This window comes from Haliaeetus leucocephalus, unplaced genomic scaffold, assembly GCF_000737465.1.
Source record: "Haliaeetus leucocephalus isolate CR32 unplaced genomic scaffold, Haliaeetus_leucocephalus-4.0 Scaffold517, whole genome shotgun sequence".
NCBI classification, from domain to species: domain Eukaryota; kingdom Metazoa; phylum Chordata; class Aves; order Accipitriformes; family Accipitridae; genus Haliaeetus; species Haliaeetus leucocephalus.
In genome coordinates, this window is record NW_010972953.1 from 4,880,025 (window position 1) to 4,896,744 (window position 16,720).

Sequence of the window (16,720 nt, forward strand, 5' to 3'; positions counted from 1 at the left end):
GGCTGGAGCCCTGGCAGCGAGGGGCAGGGGAGCCCCCAAAGCCCTCAGTGGCAGGTAAAGGTTTAGGGGAAGGCGGGTGGTTTCCTTGTGTTGCTAGACGAAATGCTCCCTTGCCTTGGTAGACGAGGATCTCCCTTTCAGCCCGGTTGTGGCCCCGTGCCTCAGTTTCCCTCCTTGTGGTCATAGAGGCTGAGCAGCGAGCGAGGGGTGACACGTGCTGTTTCCAGCCCTCTGCCCAAACCCTGGGGGCTGGGGTGGCTCAGCCCATCTCCTCGGGGCTGGCTGTGGGGTGCCCACGTTTGCCTGTGCCCCACGGCTGGTTCAGCCCTCTTTCTATTCAAGCCCCCCTCCCAGCAAAGAGTTCCCAGTGCTCCCAGTCTCAGGGCCTGGTTTGTTAATGCTGAGCCGCTCACAGCCCTGGCCCTCTGCTACGGGCACTGCATCCTGCCCATCACCCTGGCATCAGGGCTGCCTGGCAAAGACCACCCTAGCCCCAGGGAGGCTCTCCCCTTGCACCCCTGCACAAGGAGGTGACGCACGGCCCCTAGCACCCCATTGCCCTGCCAGGTTGGGGGGGGCCCCCACGGATCCGTCCAGTCTGCAACCCCCCCCCCAATGCTGCTTGTAGTTCTTTGGGGCTTATCCTGCACCTCCCGTCCCCCTGCAGCACCCAGCATTGCTCCATCTCCCTTTGCGGGGACCCTGCCGAGACATGCTCTCCCTGTCGAGCACCCCAGGGTGCCCGGCCCCCCCATGCACCCTGCCAGGCACCACATGATGCCAGTTCCTTCCCTCCTCCGGGGAGGGCCCCAGTTTCTGCATTGGCTCTGCCGGATTTCACCACCGCCGGCTCCAGCTTAAAGTTGAGAGCTGGTGGTGCTGGGTGAACCGGGAAGGCGAGGATGGGTGTTCAACGTTGGCTCGTGGCCTCTGCGCTCTGCGTCGCCGTCCGGGGTGAGTCTGTCCCCCTGTGGCACTGTCCCTGTTGGGGACACCCCAGGGCTGGGAGCTGGGGGCACCCAGGCAGGTCTCGCCCCCCTCCCCATGCTGCATTGCTGGGAACGCAGGGCAGGCAGGCTGGGGAAGTGGTTTCTTGCTTGTTGGGTCCCCAAATTTGCAGTTTCTCCAAGTTGGGGGGGGGGCCAAAAAGGGGGGGACGGGACGTGCCTTGAGGGCTTGGTGGGGCTGGGGGGGTGAAAATAAGGCTAAATCAAGCCAGCTGGGCTTTAACCCGTGCACAAGCCCAAGCTGTTTCCCTGGCTTTGCTGCCTGCAAAGAGCAGGCAGGGAAGCCAGGCAGGCTGTCACCAGAAGCAGCAGGAGGGGACAAGGGTGGCGGGGGGACCATGCCCCTGTGGGACCCCCCTTTCTGGGTGACTGTAAAGCCCAGCAGGGTTGTGGGGTTGCCGGAACCATCGTTGCTCCTCCGTCTGTGGGTGCTCAGACTCAGGGTGCGACAGGCACCCATGGGACAGCCTGGGGTACAGGCAGCAGGGGCTGCCAGTCCCTGCCTGCCCCAGTTTTCGGGTGCAGAAGTAGAGCCAGGTCTGGTCCCAGCTCCCCGGGGCTGTGCATGGGGCAGGTGCTGCCGGGTCGCTCCCGGCGAGGAGGAAGATGCTGACAGAGGGAAAGACCAGTTCCCAGTGGCGGGTGTGTTGGCGTGGGGTTGCACAAGCTGGGAGCCCAGAGGGAGGTTCAGGAGGTCACCAGGAGACACCAGGAGGGACCAGCCAGTTCCCCTGCACCCCTCAACTATGCCCTGCTTGTTGGGGGACAGCTTGGCTGCATCACCCCTTGGAAACGTCATCCCAAACCACGGCCACCAGCCCTGGGGTGACACTGCCTCCCATGGGGACATCACCCAACAGCCACCCCAGTAGCTGGGGTTCCCTGGGGATGCAACATCGCAGGGCTCACTCCAGCGTAGTGGCAGGTTGTGGCATGGTGCCGACTGTGGATCTGGCCTTGGGAAGGTGTCAGTGCATCGGCGTCCATTGCATGTGCCACCGGTGGGCTTGTGGAATTGCTTTCGGCCAAGCCCCCCCCCCCCCACGCAGAAGGGGCTGCAGGGAAGGGGAGCACTGATTTGGGCACCCTCCTGCCCTGACCACCCCTTCTCCTGCTCGGCCATGGAGGGGCACAGCCCCCCACTCACCCCTGCCCTTCTCTGCCTTTCAGGACAGGACTATGGGCTCTCCCGCCCACCCCCTCATTTCGGCTCCATCTACCACGTCCGAGGTAACGAGACCCCTCAGCGACCTTTGCCAGGGGGGAGCGGAGGATGCTCAGCACCGGGCAGGACCAGGCCGTCCCAGCGTCAAACTGGGGCAGCTTCCCACAGCCGAGTGCCTCTCCCTGACCCGGCACCCATGGGGACAGCAGCTTGGTCACCTGTGGGTCTGCATGCTCAGTGGGTGCTGGGGGGCTTGGGGAGGGATGTCGGGGTGCTGAGGCCTCGGGGCTGACCCGTGTCCCACGCCGGGGGCCTCGCAGGTGTCATTAACCTGCCCTACGCCGAGATCGAGGAGCCATTCGAAGCCTGGTACAACCTGACGGGAAACAAGAGCCGGATCCAGTATTACGGGGGTAAGCAGGCGGGCATCCATCCGCTCCGGGCTGTGCCCGTCCCGCACCGGTCCCACCTCTGTGCAAAGGGAGGATGCGGGCAGGACCGCCATGCCTCAGTTTCCCCTTCCTACTGACACAGGGCAAGTGATAACCTACCAGCTGGCTGCGGTGAAGCCTTACGGGATGCGGTACAAGATCACGCCAGAGACCACCGAGAAGGAGGTGAACACCAGGAAATGCTTCCAGCTGCCCGGCTCCAAGGAGGACGTGGTCAAGGCTCAGAGCGTCTTCCCAAGCATTGATGGCTTCAAGGTGAGAAATGCCCGAGCCTGGATCCGACCCCCTGCCTGGAGCATCTTCAGGTTCTGGGTGGGGGTGCTGGGCAGCTGGAGGTGCTCCTCTCCATCCCAGGGGGTGCAGGGTGCTGGGACAGGCTAGGACATGCCCCCGCACCCCAGGGCGCAGGGAGGGTCACTTCCCCACCCGGATTGGGGCCGGACTCCTGGCTCCTTTCCCAACCCTGGCAGCCGTGTTGGGACGTGTTGCAGCCCACACGAACGCCCGGCGTTTCGGGATGGCTTGGGCAAGTTGCTGCATGGCGGCTCAGCTCCCGCCGGCCCCAGTCTCCAGCAGGGCTGGGTGCAGCAGGAGGGGTACAGCACGTAAGCGGCGGGGACAGCGAGCTGTCACCAAGCTGGACACTGAGCTGGACGCGTGCCCACAGGGCGAGAGCTTGGAAAAACACAGGAAAAACCTGGAGCCTTTTGGAGGGGTGTGCAGCCAGGCCCCCCCCGCTATGGGTGCACATACAGAACTGTGCACAGTAGGGCGTCCCCAGGGCATTGCTGAGCTAGACAGGGGGGGTCTGTCCTGTGTTGCACCCCAAATTCTTGCCCTGCTTTCCATCCCATGCATGGCTGAGTGCTAATGGCTACGTAGCTGCTGGATCCAGCCTGAGAGCCCGGTACAGGCTGGTGCAAGGTGCTGTACATGCACCCGGAGCAATGGGCTCCTGCAAAGGGGCTGGGTGGGGAGAAGCATGCGTTGGGGGGGTCTCCACCCAAAGCCCCCCATCTCCCTGATGCCATGTCCCCCCCCAGTTCCTGCGGGAGGAGTACTACCGGGGCCGGTACTGCGCCGTCTGGCAGAACGTCACCCGCTGGGCGCAGAAGAAGAACGTCTACACCCTATGGGTGACCAACTCCAGTTGCGGGGTGGCCCCCGTCCACTACGAGATGCGGGGCTACAACAGCCTGCTGGGCTCCCACTATGACAAGTACGAGATCGCCTACACCGACTTCGACAACAGCTTCCCCCCTTCCATCTTCGACCTCCCCATCAATGGTGAGCTGGGTTGGGCCCCCCCATCCTGACCCTGGGGCTCGGGCTGATGGCATCCCCTCCTTGCTCCCCAGAGACGAAGAAGTGCGGGGTGCTGCCGGGGAGCACGGCGGAGCACCGGGTGCTGGCAAACCCCATGGAAGACCTGGTGGGACGGCACCAGCCCTGGGCCCACGAGGTCTTCCACCACTACCGCAGGCGACTGGGGCGGCGGTACAGCTCTGCACGGGAGCTGGAGCACAGGCAGAGCATCTTTGTGCACAACATGAGGTACAGGCAGATGGGGGGATGCCGACCCCCTGGGGGTGCTCCTCATCCCCGGGGGGGTTGCACCACTGCTGCGGTGGGAGATGGCGTCGGTGCCGGCTGATACCATCCCTGCCGCGGCGGCAGGTTCGTGCACTCGAGGAACCGCGCCGCACTCTCCTACACGCTGGCGCTGAACCACCTGGCCGACCGCACGCCCCAGGAGCTGGCCGCCCTGCGGGGCCGTCGTCGGAGCGGGGCTCCCAACAACGGGCAGCCTTTCCCCACCGAGCTCTACACTGGCCTCATCCTGCCCGAGAGCCTCGACTGGCGCATGTACGGTAGGTACGGGGTCGGGGGAACGGGGGTCTCGCCGGCGGGGTGGTGTGAGGCTGTGATGAGGAAGGTGTGAGCCCTCCTCATCCGGGCCAGCGCAAAGTCCAACCGAGCTGCCCTGCTCTCCGTCTCTGCGCTGGGGACCCGGTGGGGCTGCGCTGTCCCTTGGGACCCACATTTTCCCTATGGTCCCTGCTCTGCTCACCAACTGGCAGATGGAGGAAGGGCTCATCCAGCAAGAGGCAGCTCGACTGGCACTTGGCCCTTGTTCAGTCTGGTGCCCCAGATGTAAGGGGGTGCCAAATCAGGCTTCCCCTCATGTCCCCATCAGCTGGGATTGACAACCCCAGAGCTTGACCCAACCTAAGGGCAGGGGTCCCACAGGTTTCCTGGTGCATTTGCCCCCCCGCCCCGCTTTAGCACCAAGCCCTGGCTGCGCTGCCTCTGGGAGCACAGCGAGTCCTTGACTCCTGCCTCAGTTTCCCTTCCACTTGCCCTCATCCCCTGGTGCCACCCCAGCCTCTCACTCCCCATCTCACTGTCCCCAGGCGCTGTGACCCCCGTGAAGGACCAGGCTGTCTGCGGGTCCTGCTGGAGCTTTGCTACGACGGGCGCGATGGAGGGTGCCCTCTTCCTCAAGGTGAGAGCGGGGCCATGCCCCACGGGGACAGCTGGGGTGCCCTGAGAGTGCCTGGCCCCGTCCCTGCAGCATGTCATCCCCCCGCAGACTGGCGTGTTGACCCCCCTGTCCCAACAAGTCCTCATCGACTGCTCCTGGGGCTTCGGGAACTACGCCTGCGATGGGGGCGAGGAGTGGCGAGCCTACGAGTGGATCAAGAAACACGGCGGCATCGCCAGCACCGAGTCCTACGGCACCTACAAGGGGCAGGTGAGGGTGGCCTCATGTCCCTGCCGGGGTCCCCCAGGTGTCAGGATGTGACCCCTGGGGCTTTAAAGCCATGGTGGGGCCAACTAGGATGGGTCAGAGGTGCTAATGGGCTTGGGACATGGGGATGTCACCTCGTCCCCAAGGCACCCAGCTCCCTGCAGTTCAAAGCCCAGTCTAAAGCCAAGCCTCAGGGCTCAGCCAGGCAGTTTCATCACCACGTGCCTCAGTTTCTTCTTGCAAAACAGGGACAAGGCTTCTCCACCCATGGGTGGTGTCATGGGTCCCTCCGTACCCTGGGGTGCAAGGATGGAGCAGGGCTGCCCGGGGACAGGGACATGGCTGCAAGACACGGGCAACAGCCCCCCCAGGGCTTGGGGTGCAGAGCCAGCTCCCCGTGCTGCGTGTGGGCCATGCTGTGTCCCTGCAGCAACTGGGAAAACATCCCACCATGGTGGGTAGGGGAGGACAGAGGGGTCAGGGCCAGGATGCTGTCACAGCCTGAGTCCCCGATCACTCCCTGCATCAGAGCAGAGCTGCCCAGAGGCAGCCAGGGTGGGCAGGGTCCCAGCGAGGGGAGCTGGGGGCACCTGATGACACAGGTGTGTGTGTCCCCTGGGTGCTGCAGAACGGCTTGTGCCACTACAACCAGTCTGAGATGCTGGCCAAGATCACAGGCTACGTCAACGTCACTTCGGGCAACATCACGGCGGTCAAAGCTGCCATCTACAAGCACGGCCCCGTGGCTGTCAGCATCGACGCCTCACACAAGACCTTCTCCTTCTACTCCAACGGCATCTACTATGAGCCCAAGTGCGGTGAGTCGGGTAGCACACGGGGCACAGGAGGACCTGGGTGCCCAGGGAGATGCCAGGACACTGAGATCCCCTCCTCGGTTTTGAGCAGCTTGGGCAGGGGTTGAGGAGGGAACTGGCCCCAGCGTGGCTGGCAGCCCTGGGAGCAGGGATGCTCTCCAGACAGGGATGCTCTCCAGACAAAAAATATCTCCCATGTTTTTCCCTGCAGCAAACGAGCCGGGAGCGCTGGACCACGCGGTGCTGGCTGTGGGCTACGGGGTCCTGCAGGGAGAGACCTACTGGCTCATCAAGAACTCCTGGTCCACATACTGGGGCAACGACGGCTACATCCTCATGGCCATGAAGGACAACAACTGTGGTGTGGCCACTGAAGCCACCTACCCCATCCTGGCCTGAGCCACCTCTCAGCTCTGTGGGGAGAGCCCTCAGTGATGCTTTCGGCACCCATCCCTGGATCAGCACCTTTGGTGTGAGCCATCACGCAGGAGGAAGTTGGGGACACGGTGGGACAGGGCCATGGGGTGCTGGACAAGGGGCAGCATGGGGACCCAGCTGTGGGCTTGCCAATAAAGACCCTGGAAAAACTGTTTTCTTTGTCCCATGGGACAGCAGGAGCCTCCTAGGGAGGGGATGGTGCCTGCCTGGCACAACCAGCTGGTTCTCGCAGACAGTCCCAGACACCCAGGGCGAGAGGAGCGGCTTTTCCAGCCCTATCTCTCGAGGTGGAGCACAAACAACCCCAGCGATTTCTGCTGAGACAAGAAATTCCTGGTGTGGGGGTGTTGGGGAGGGGAGAAGGCATCCACCCTCTGCCCCACTGCCCGGGTCCCTGTTGTGGCTACGGATGGGGATGTCACCGGCGGTGTTTGCCAATGCTACAAGCCAGGCTCCCCTTCACCCCATGGGGCTGCTCCCCTCCACGGAAAGACACTTTACGCCGTGGCCACGGCTTACCTGGGTGCTCCTAGTTTGGACTCAAGCCCTTCTGGGAGAACGGTGTCAGCACACAAGGATCCTGCAAACAGGGGGGGAAGGTCTCTCCACCCTGACTCTGGTGGTCTCCCATCTTTGCTCGTATGTCCTTGGGGCAGGATGCACCTCCATCCATGCCGGTGTGCTGCGATGGCAGTGGTGGTGGTCCCTGGAGAGGTGCTGCAGCACGGGGTGCATCAGCCCAGCCCTGCACCTAGGGGTGCAGCTGAATCCAGCTCGACTCGTCCCTGGTGGTGCGTGCAGCCAGCCCACGGCGAGCCCTTATCAACTTTGTTTCGGGCTCCGGCGGCCACGCAGGCGCTCGCTGTCACCTTGGGCTGGTGGCCAGCTGGACACACAGCAAGCAGAGGGGTGAAGGCCACTCTGCTTTCCTCCCCGGGTCTGTTTTTCTATGGAGCTCCTGACATTTCGTCTGCATCTTTCCCCTTTTTCCAAGTAAAACCCTCTAATTGCAGTCCTGGGCTTGCCCTGATGGTGTATCTGGAAGGATGCAGGGATGTAAATGGCCCCCATCTCCCCAGGACTGCCCGGTGCTGCCTTTGGTGGGGACACCTTGGCTCCTGTCCCAAGAGGGCAGGGGGCACCCAGAGGGGCTATGGGGTGCCTGGCAGGGTCTCACCGCACCTCATTGCCCCTGGTTGCTGCAGATGCTCCCCCTGCTCGCAGCACACCGCATGCAGCAAAGCCTGGCTGCAAGGTGGGTGGGAGCACAGGGACACCCCCAGCACCCATCACCAAGCCCCCAATCCATGGGGCACCCACCCTTGCCCAGGGGGATGATGCTGCCATGGGGTCCCACAGGGGTCTGCGTCCAACCCTGCTCCCCCCACCCCAAGCCCTGCAAGCACACGGCATCGGCACCCACTCTGGTGTGGGTGGGAAAGGCACCCATGGGTGCCCATGGCGGGGCAACATAAAACCACGCCTCCCCCTTGGTCTAGCCCCAGCCAAGGGAAGGACGGGGCTTTGCCCGTTGGCTGCCTGCAGCTCCCTGCCCGCCCACCAGTGGTATTTAAGCCACCCGTGGGTACAGGGCAGCAGCGTGGGCTGGGGTGCACACAATGGAGGAGCTGGGGTGGCTGCTGGTGCTGGGGGCTGCTGTGCTACTGGGTGGGCACATGCCCTGGCCGAGCTCGGGGAGAGGGGGGGAAGGATGCTGTGCCCCCATCGTGGGGTGATGCCATGGTACCCCTTAGGCTGGGCACTGCAGTGGTCCTGGGCTGCTGTGGAGGTCCTCGCCCTGCGAGGGGGCTGCATGCCCAGAGCAGTGCAGGGGCAGTGGGTACGCTCTGCATGTGGCATAGGGGGGGTGCATAGGATTGCCCCTCACACCCTGGGGTGTGCGTTGGGGCTTTGGGGTGCCCCTGAGCTGGTTGCACCCCAGGGAGAGCAGGGATGTGTGTGAGGGCTCTGGGTCAGCCAGAGGGCTGGCGGAGGAGCGGGGACCCCTGGCTTGGGGACCCCTGGTCTCTGCCCTGCCTGGGCAGGTGGGAGCCCTCCCAGCCCTGCCACCAGCACAGGCTCCCCTGGGTCTCTCCCCCTCTCCTGGGGGACAGTGAGCCAGGGACCAGCACCGCTGCCAGCCCCCGCTGTGGAGAGTTGGGTAATTAGCAGCGTAAAGGGGTTTGAGTTTTGGTTTTGTTTTTCTTCTAGGAGCAGAGTGCAAGGCTTCTCTGGAGACACCCACATTTGGGGACGTCTACCATGTCACAGGTACTGCTTGGGGATGGGGCACCCTGCTGGGACGGTGTCACCGCCGTGCTGCCCAAGGGGGTCCCGCACCTCCAGCCACCAGCTCCCACCCGACGTGCCGGAGCCGAGGAGGCTCCAATTCCCCCGTGCAACCTGGGTGCTGGGGTGCATCGCTGCCGTGGGGTGCTGCCGGTGGTGGCCACAGGTGGGAGAAGGGGGGTGATGCTGTGGGGTCCCGGGGTCCTCCCTGCCTAACCCGTGCTCCCCTCCCAGCTGCAGGCTCGGGGCAGGGGGATAGGGGGTGTCCCTGGGGCTTGTCCCACTGCGGCCCCCCGAGCCCAGCTCCTCTGTGCCCCCAGGAGTCATCAGCCTGCCCTACGCGGAGATCAGGGAGCCCTTTGAAGCCTGGTACAACCTCACCGGGGGGAAGAGCCGCATCGAATACTACGGCGGTGGGTGCAGAAAGGGGTCCATCCCCTCGACCCTTCACTATCCCCCACCTTCTGCACCTTTGGGTGCCCCAGGAAAGCCCTGGAAGCAAGCCATCACCATGCCAGGACCTGAGGGCTTGGCTTGACCTTAGTGCTGTCCCTGTCCCCAGGCCAAGTGGTCACCTACCAGTTCGGGTCCATTGAGCCCTTCGGCGCCAGCTTCAAGGTGACACCCGAGACCACCGAGACGGAGGTCAACGTCCGCAAGTGCTTCCGCATCAACGGCACCGACGGGGACCTCATCGCCCCGCAGAGCGTCTTCCCCAGCCTGGAAAACTTCAAGGTGAGCCCTGTGCATGGTTGTCCAGGATGAAGGATGGGGCAGGGGAGGGGACAAGGGACTTCCATGGGTAGAGGGTGTCTGATGGCTACCTCCCTACAAGGGCAGAGCAGCCTTCCCTGGCTGGGAATGGGTAAATACAAGGTGGTTTGCGGCCATGGGTGATGGAGGGGTTGCATCCAGCGTGGCATGATGCAGGATGAGGTGCCATCACTGTGGGGTGCCCACCACCACAGTGGCGGTGCTGGCGTGGCATCCCGGTCCCCAACACGTGCGCTGTGCCCAGCGGGTGCGGGAGGAACGCTTCCGCGGGCAGCGCTGCGCCGTCTGGCAGAACATCTCCTACTGGGGTCACAAGAAGAACGTCTACACGCTGCGAGTGGGCAGCTCTGCCCGCGGCCCCGTGCCCCTGCACTACGAGGTGCACGGCTTCAACAGCCTCCTGGGCTCCCACTACGACAAGTACGAGATCGACTACTCCTCCTTCAGCCACCGCTTCCCCCCCAGCGTCTTCCACCTCCCTGAGGGTGAGTGTCCCCGGCCACCCCACAGCCCAGCCTGCAGCCGGTGCTGCCACCGAAATGCAGCACTCCTTCCACCTTTTTAATTTGGTTTTGGGGTTATTTTTTGCAAGAGCCTGATAATTTGGGTGAATCAGTTTGGCTGGGAAAAAAGCAGGGGAGAAATCGAATTAATGTTGATAGCTGGGGTGATGCGGGTGCTTTCCCAGTGCTGGCTCCTCTGTGCAGGGTGCTGGGTGGGATAGTGAGTGCTCGGGAGCCAGCTCTGGTGTGGGTGCAGATCCCCCCTGCATGCACATGTCTATACGGGATGGACAGCCCCAATGGTTTTGGGGGTGATCATGCCGTGCATCCCAGCTGGGGGGCCAGGAGAGCCCGTCCCCACTCAGGAGGCATCAGCTGCTGCCCGTTCCTCGTGGCAGGGGTGCAGTGTGAGCAGTGGCCCGTGGCCGGCCCCGAGCACCGCATCGTAGCCAACCCCATGCAGGAGTTTGTGGGGAGAGTGCCAGAGACGGACCACGTCCACCACCGCCTCTTCCACCGCTACAAGGAGTGGTTTGGGAAGAGCTATAGCAACGAGGAGGAGCATGAACATCGCAAACACACCTTCATCCATAACATGCGGTATGGGATGCCAGGGGGATGGATGGGCTGGGGGGGCTCAGGGATGGAGTAGCCAGCGCGGGTCTCCTCGCTCCCCTCTCGCAGCATCGCTGCTCTGCCGCAGGTTCGTGCACTCGAGGAACCGCGCCGCGCTCTCCTACACGCTGGCGCTGAACCACCTGGCTGACCGCACACCCCAGGAGCTGGCCGCCCTGCGGGGCCGTCGTCGGAGCGGGGCTCCCAACAACGGGCAGCCCTTCTCCACTGAGCTCTACGCCGGCCTCATCCTGCCTGAGAGCCTCGACTGGCGGCTGTATGGTGAGGAGGGAGCTGGTGCCACTGGCATGCAAGGCCAGAGCGTGCATGAGGCTGGGGGTCAGCTGTGCATGCCAGGGTTTGCATGGGGACAGCCAGCACCCTGCACTGCTCTGTTAAACGTGTCCCCATCCCGCTGTCCCCAGGCGCCGTGACCCCCGTGAAGGACCAGGCTGTCTGCGGGTCCTGCTGGAGCTTTGCTACGACGGGCGCGATGGAGGGTGCCCTCTTCCTCAAGGTGAGAGTGGGGCCATGCCCCACGGGGACAGCTGGGGTGCCCTGAGAGTGCCTGGCCCCGTCCCTGCAGCATGTCATCCCCCCCAGACTGGCGTGTTGACCCCCCTGTCCCAACAAGTCCTCATCGACTGCTCCTGGGGCTTCGGGAACTACGCCTGCGATGGGGGCGAGGAGTGGCGAGCCTACGAGTGGATCAAGAAACACGGCGGCATCGCCAGCACCGAGTCCTACGGGCCCTACCTGGGGCAGGTGAGGGTGGCAGCGCCGCTCAGGGCAGGGGCAGTGCCACCCCCTCCCCAATCCTTCCCCCAGGCTCTCCCAAAAGAGCCATCAGCCCTTTGGCAGCAAATGGAGGCTTTACTTTGGTTTATGGATGCTCCATCTGAGCTGCCCCCCTACCTCCTTTCCCTTCGCTGGGGTGGGTCAGACCCCCCCTCACCTGCCCTGGGACCCTGGTGCCACCTCAGCTTCTCCCCCCAGAATGGCTACTGCCACTGCAACCAGTCGGAGCTGGTGGGCCAACTCGCTGGCTATGCCAGCGTGGAGCCGGGCAGCACTGCGGCGCTGAAGGCTGCACTGGTCAAGCATGGCCCCGTGGCCGTCAACATCGACGCCTCACACAAGTCCTTCGCCTTCTACGCCAACGGTGTCTACGAGGAGCCCCACTGTGGTGAGTCCCGTCAACCCAGGAGGCTCCATGTCCTGCTCTTTGGGGCTGAGATAGGCAAAAATATTTGCAGCGTGGGATTTACCTCCCCGCTAAGCTCCCAGCCAGGGGATACAGGGCCACTCGCCGCATTGGGAACCACCTCCAAGGGATGGGGACTGAGATGGCTCTGTTTTCTTCTCTCCTTCCGGCCAGGAAATGAGACGTCGGCGCTGGACCATGCAGTGCTGGCTGTGGGCTACGGGGTCCTGCACGGTAAGAGCTACTGGCTCATCAAGAACTCCTGGTCCACGTACTGGGGCAACGACGGCTACATCCTCATGGCCATGAAGGACAACAACTGCGGTGTGGCCACCGCTGCCTCCTTCCCCATCCTTGCCTGATGGTACATGGTCCCACATGTGCCCTGTCCCCTCCATGTCCCCCTGGGCAGCTCCAGATGGATGGGGGACTGGCAGAGGGATGCAGGCCCTAGGAAGTGGTTGTGGGGCAGAGGGGGGCAGCTCAGCTGGGAGGTTGGAGGATGCTCCCAGCCCTCTGGAGAGGTATTTTATCATTTTGGCAATAAAAGCCTGTAGAAGTGATCCTGTCTGTCATGCTGGGGTGTCTTCTGCCAGCACCAGCCCATCCCCTGCCAACCACAGCCCTTGCCGTGACTGCCTTCTGCAGCCCTCTGTGTGATGAGTTTCACCCAATGCTCAGCCCAGGCTCACCCGTTTTGGTTACGTGTACCCTAACCCCAGAGTTTTCAGTGCCACCCCAAGAAGTGCCAGTACCCCCTTCACCAGCAGCAGGAGGGAGCCTGAATCCAGTCTCAGAAGCTGCGCTGGGCTCAGGGCCCTCCTGTTCCCAACTGGACTCTGCCCTGCCCCGACAGCCAGTGTCACGCTGGGAACAAGGGAGCTGCCCCCCACCTCAGAGAGCGGTCCCCAGTGCCCAGTGCCCCTCAAGACACCTCTGCTCAGCCTCTCTCCAGGCTCCTACATGGGTCAGTGCTTGGTGACTCGGTTTCCCCACCCATCTGGGGGGAAAGCAGAGCTTCTGGGGGTCTCCATGCTGCTGCCAGCAGTCCTCAGGACAGAGGGAGCCCAAATGGACCCAAAGGAGATCCAGCTCATTTCATCCAGGACACTTCAGGGGGGTTTTGTCCAACCTCCTGGGGAGCAGCTGGGTTTGGAGCTGCCACCCCAGAGCTGTTGTGCTCCATTCGTCTCCCCTTGCTCCAGTGCTTTACCCAAAACTGCATGGCCACGGGGAAGCCTGACCAAGAGCCGAGGGGCTCACGAGGCCGGTGTTGCTCTTGGGGTGTCCAGGCTGGATATCAGTCTGGTGTGAAGGTTCGTTCTTGGGGCTCCGGTGCCCTGCTCACGTCCATCCTGGGGATGCAGCCAGGTAGGCAGCACCAGCAGGAAGCCCAAATCTCTCAAGTGAGAGCTGTTGGCACTGCCAGGCTCTGCCTTCCCAATTTGAGAGCCCAATTAACAGCTGGCTAGCTGGGGAGGGGAGCCTACAAAAGAGGAAAAGTCAGTCCTGCCTTGTATCAGCATGTGCATGGGCTGCATCTTCCTCCCAAAATGAGTTTCTGGTAGCTGAGAAGCGACATCCCCCATGGCTACACCCTTATTTTGTACAGCTAAAGGCTGGGGTCAGCCACCGTGCTTCCCCGCCGCAAGCGCTGGCCGGCAGCACCCAGGGAGCAGAGCTTCCTTCCAGGCGATGTGATTGCTTCCAATTGAGGGTGGCAGGTCATAATATTTTCTTGTTTTCTTTCACTTGTTCACCTGCTTATTTTACAATTTGCTGCACTGATTTCTGAAGTGGTCTTTAATCATTCTCAGCAGGGGTGCTGACTCGAATTCATGTCTGGGAGAGAAATGATCACTGCGCAGGAATAATGTGGTTTATTCTGTGGGAGTCCAGGTCTCCAGATCTTTGATTCTCTTGACTGCAGTCAATAAAACATGCTTTGACTTTCAGGGAACCGTGACTTTCAGGCTCCCTTTGGATAGGTGATGTTCTGAATTTGCTGCTGAACACGCAGGTGGCTTTGAGAGCTGGAGGTTTTGCACCCCCAGGAAGCATTTAGCAGGAGCCTGAAATTTTGCATTTGTGGCATTAGGGATAGCAGTTCCGAGCATGGGTAGTAAAGGATGGCTGGGAACTTAAAAAAGATCCATTTATTATATTTGAAAAAGGAGAAAATAAGAAAGGACGTCCCTGAAGAGAGGTTTGCTGTTTCCAGAGCCAGGTTTGGGTTCTGGCTCCCAGCCCGGGTGAGCTGCAACCACCAGACTTCCCTTGACACCCGAACCTCAGAGTTGCTCCAGGTTTTGCCAAGCATGGCAAAGAACAACCACTCTGAACCCTGCATTTTATTGAAAGCAAAGCTGGTCTAAAGGTATGCATTTAAGGTTTCCTTTGGAAGAGGCATGTTGTCTGCATACCCTGCATCTCCATCTTGCCAGCTATGTAGGAAACTCCCCAGATTTGATACCTTGAAGTATCAGCTGAGGCTGGTTCTTATGGGGAGCGAGCACTGCCCTGAGAGTGAAAGTTGACAGGATTTGGCACCTACCTCCCATATGCCCCCTTGAGAATCCCATCTTCTTCTTGGTCTGCAGCATGAAGTAGTTCAAGATGTCTCCTGAGGTCAGCTTCACGCTGAAAGCACAGGACTGGAGGTAGTCCTCAGTGGCTAGCTTCCAGTCCTGCACCCTGTCTTCTGCTCAGTATTTCTCATGGTCCTCTGCTACCTTCAGGGTCTCCTCCTTGTTCAGCCACCCCTGCTTGGCACCTGCCAACCAAGAGGTTGGTGCTCAGGTGCTTAAACTGGGCATGGGTAATGCCTGCCTGCAAGCAGATCCCTTTAGAGGCAGTCCAAGCTGATGGTGGCTTTCATTCTGGAGGTGGGAGTCCGTTTGGCCACCTCACAGGCTTTCCTGACCCTCCAAACAGCTCATTTCTCCTGCCTCATGCTCTCTTGATGCTTCTTTAAGAATTCACCCATGAATATGCTCACCAGATGGTTGTCAAAATCATCGCCTCCCAGGTGAGTGTCCCCAGCTGTGGCTTTCACCTCAACAACATCCCTGTCTATGACGAAGATGGAGATGCTGGTGCCCCTCACGGCCCCTATTAAAGATGAGGACATTGTGCTCTCCATCAGGGTGATGGAGGCTGTAGGCCAGGGCTGCTGACGTCTCATTGAAGCCCCTCACCACAGTGATGCCAGCAATTACCCCAGCATCTTTGGTGGCCTGGTTCTGGGAGTCGCTGAGATAAGCTGGCACAGGGACAATCACTTCTCCTAGCTGCCCCGCATCAACTCATCCCCTGGGATGGGAATGGGAACCTTGGGGCAATCCTGGCTCCACGCTGGGCTCCGATCCACCCACTCGCAGAGCCCAGCACTGGCCAGGACATGGGGAGCGAGCTGAGACAGAGCATGCTGCCACAAACAGCTCCCGAGAGGTGTTTTGCTTCCAGTGAAACGGCCTTTCTGTGGGTGAGAGCATCCAGATCTGTGGGATCAATCTGTCCACACATCCAGAAATTCAGGGTGGGCTGAGTTTGCCAAGCTAAATTATTCTCCGAGGAAGGGCGGCTGGGATTTCAGCTGGGTTTGGTTTTTCGCCCTGCCCTCGGCTGTCCTGGATACAGCACTTCCCTCCGGAGGCAGCTGCGCTCCAGCGCAGACCTCTGTGCAGCAATGCCAGGTGGCCAGAAAATGTGCTCCAGCCCAAAAGCTGGCTGCCTTTCAGTGCTGGATGAATTATCTGTGAAAACCTCTTACGGCTCGCACAAAACAAGGTAATTATTCAGCAAGCAGGGGACATGGAGAGAGCCAGAATATGAAAATATTATCTGTTAGTGATTTACAGAGAACCACAGACGGTGTCAAAGAACAGCAGCTGAATCAAACTTGCTTTGGCAACTTCTTGGCTCCCAAACGCTCCAGACGACCCGGGAGGGCTGATCGTGAGCTCCCAACAACACTCCCACACTCCGGGGAAGGGGCTCCTGGGGGTCTGGGTCTCCAGAGCTGGGTCAGGACAGAGCCAGGCGGTTCACAGAGGGAAAGCACATGTGTTACAGAGCCCTGAGGTTTTAGGATGGCAAAGACTAGGACCCAGGAGGAGGCCATCTCACTGTTGCTATATAATACAGTAACTGGAGCTTTTTTGGGGTACAAACGGTTGCATCCAATGTGATCTGAACGGTCTTTCAAGCTCTGCAAAGCTTGCTAGCGAGGCTATCCTGGAAAATCACTGAGGCAGTGGCTTTCTAAACGTTTCTTATTACACTTCCTTCGGTAGCAGCTTTACAAATGCTCTTCCTTAGCCAAATGTTTTTCCCTTGGCGACCGTGACTGCTCTGGCAGGTTTGTTGTTCACATTCTGAAACGAAATCGTTCCTTTTCCTTCAGCTCGAGAGGTTTGCAACTCCTCCTCCCCCCGCCCTCCCCCCTGACTTTTAGGAGGTTTTATTTCTTGTAACAGATCGCTGGCGGCGTTTACGTTTTCCAGGTGCGCTGTCAAACCCCAGAAAGCTGGGCAGCCCAGTCCTCCACCTCCGCCTGATTTCCCCAAGAACCTCTCCTCGGAGCATCGCAGCCCCTGAGCAGCGAGGAGGGTTTTGTTTAAAGCCATCCGCCGCCTCTGCCAAGCTCTGCCTTCTGCCTTTACCGACTGGTGTTTCCCAATCACAATCTAGCATCCAGCACAATG

The 16,720-nt window shown here is 61.2% G+C and overlaps 2 protein-coding genes across 2 annotated transcripts; both read left to right on the forward strand.

Moving 5' to 3' along the window:
* The first annotated feature begins 858 nt into the window (after nucleotides 1-858).
* LOC104837206 (digestive cysteine proteinase 1-like) lies at nucleotides 859-6,779 on the forward strand. Its single transcript, XM_010576181.1, has 11 exons — nucleotides 859-954; nucleotides 2,178-2,237; nucleotides 2,493-2,585; nucleotides 2,707-2,879; nucleotides 3,668-3,911; nucleotides 3,983-4,178; nucleotides 4,302-4,495; nucleotides 5,039-5,130; nucleotides 5,218-5,379; nucleotides 6,005-6,194; nucleotides 6,403-6,779. The coding sequence occupies exons 1-11, from the start codon at nucleotides 903-905 to the stop codon at nucleotides 6,588-6,590; spliced, it is 1,644 nt and encodes a 547-aa protein (XP_010574483.1). The 5' UTR covers nucleotides 859-902; the 3' UTR covers nucleotides 6,591-6,779.
* Nucleotides 6,780-8,248: 1,469 nt separating this feature from the next.
* Nucleotides 8,249-12,376, forward strand: LOC104837322 (digestive cysteine proteinase 1-like). The gene is made up of 11 exons (XM_010576367.1): nucleotides 8,249-8,297; nucleotides 8,841-8,900; nucleotides 9,239-9,331; nucleotides 9,481-9,653; nucleotides 9,937-10,183; nucleotides 10,594-10,795; nucleotides 10,899-11,092; nucleotides 11,236-11,327; nucleotides 11,414-11,575; nucleotides 11,807-11,996; nucleotides 12,189-12,376. Exons 1-11 carry the CDS (start codon nucleotides 8,249-8,251, stop codon nucleotides 12,374-12,376), a joined length of 1,650 nt encoding a protein of 549 aa, XP_010574669.1.
* Nucleotides 12,377-16,720: the final 4,344 nt, after the last annotated feature.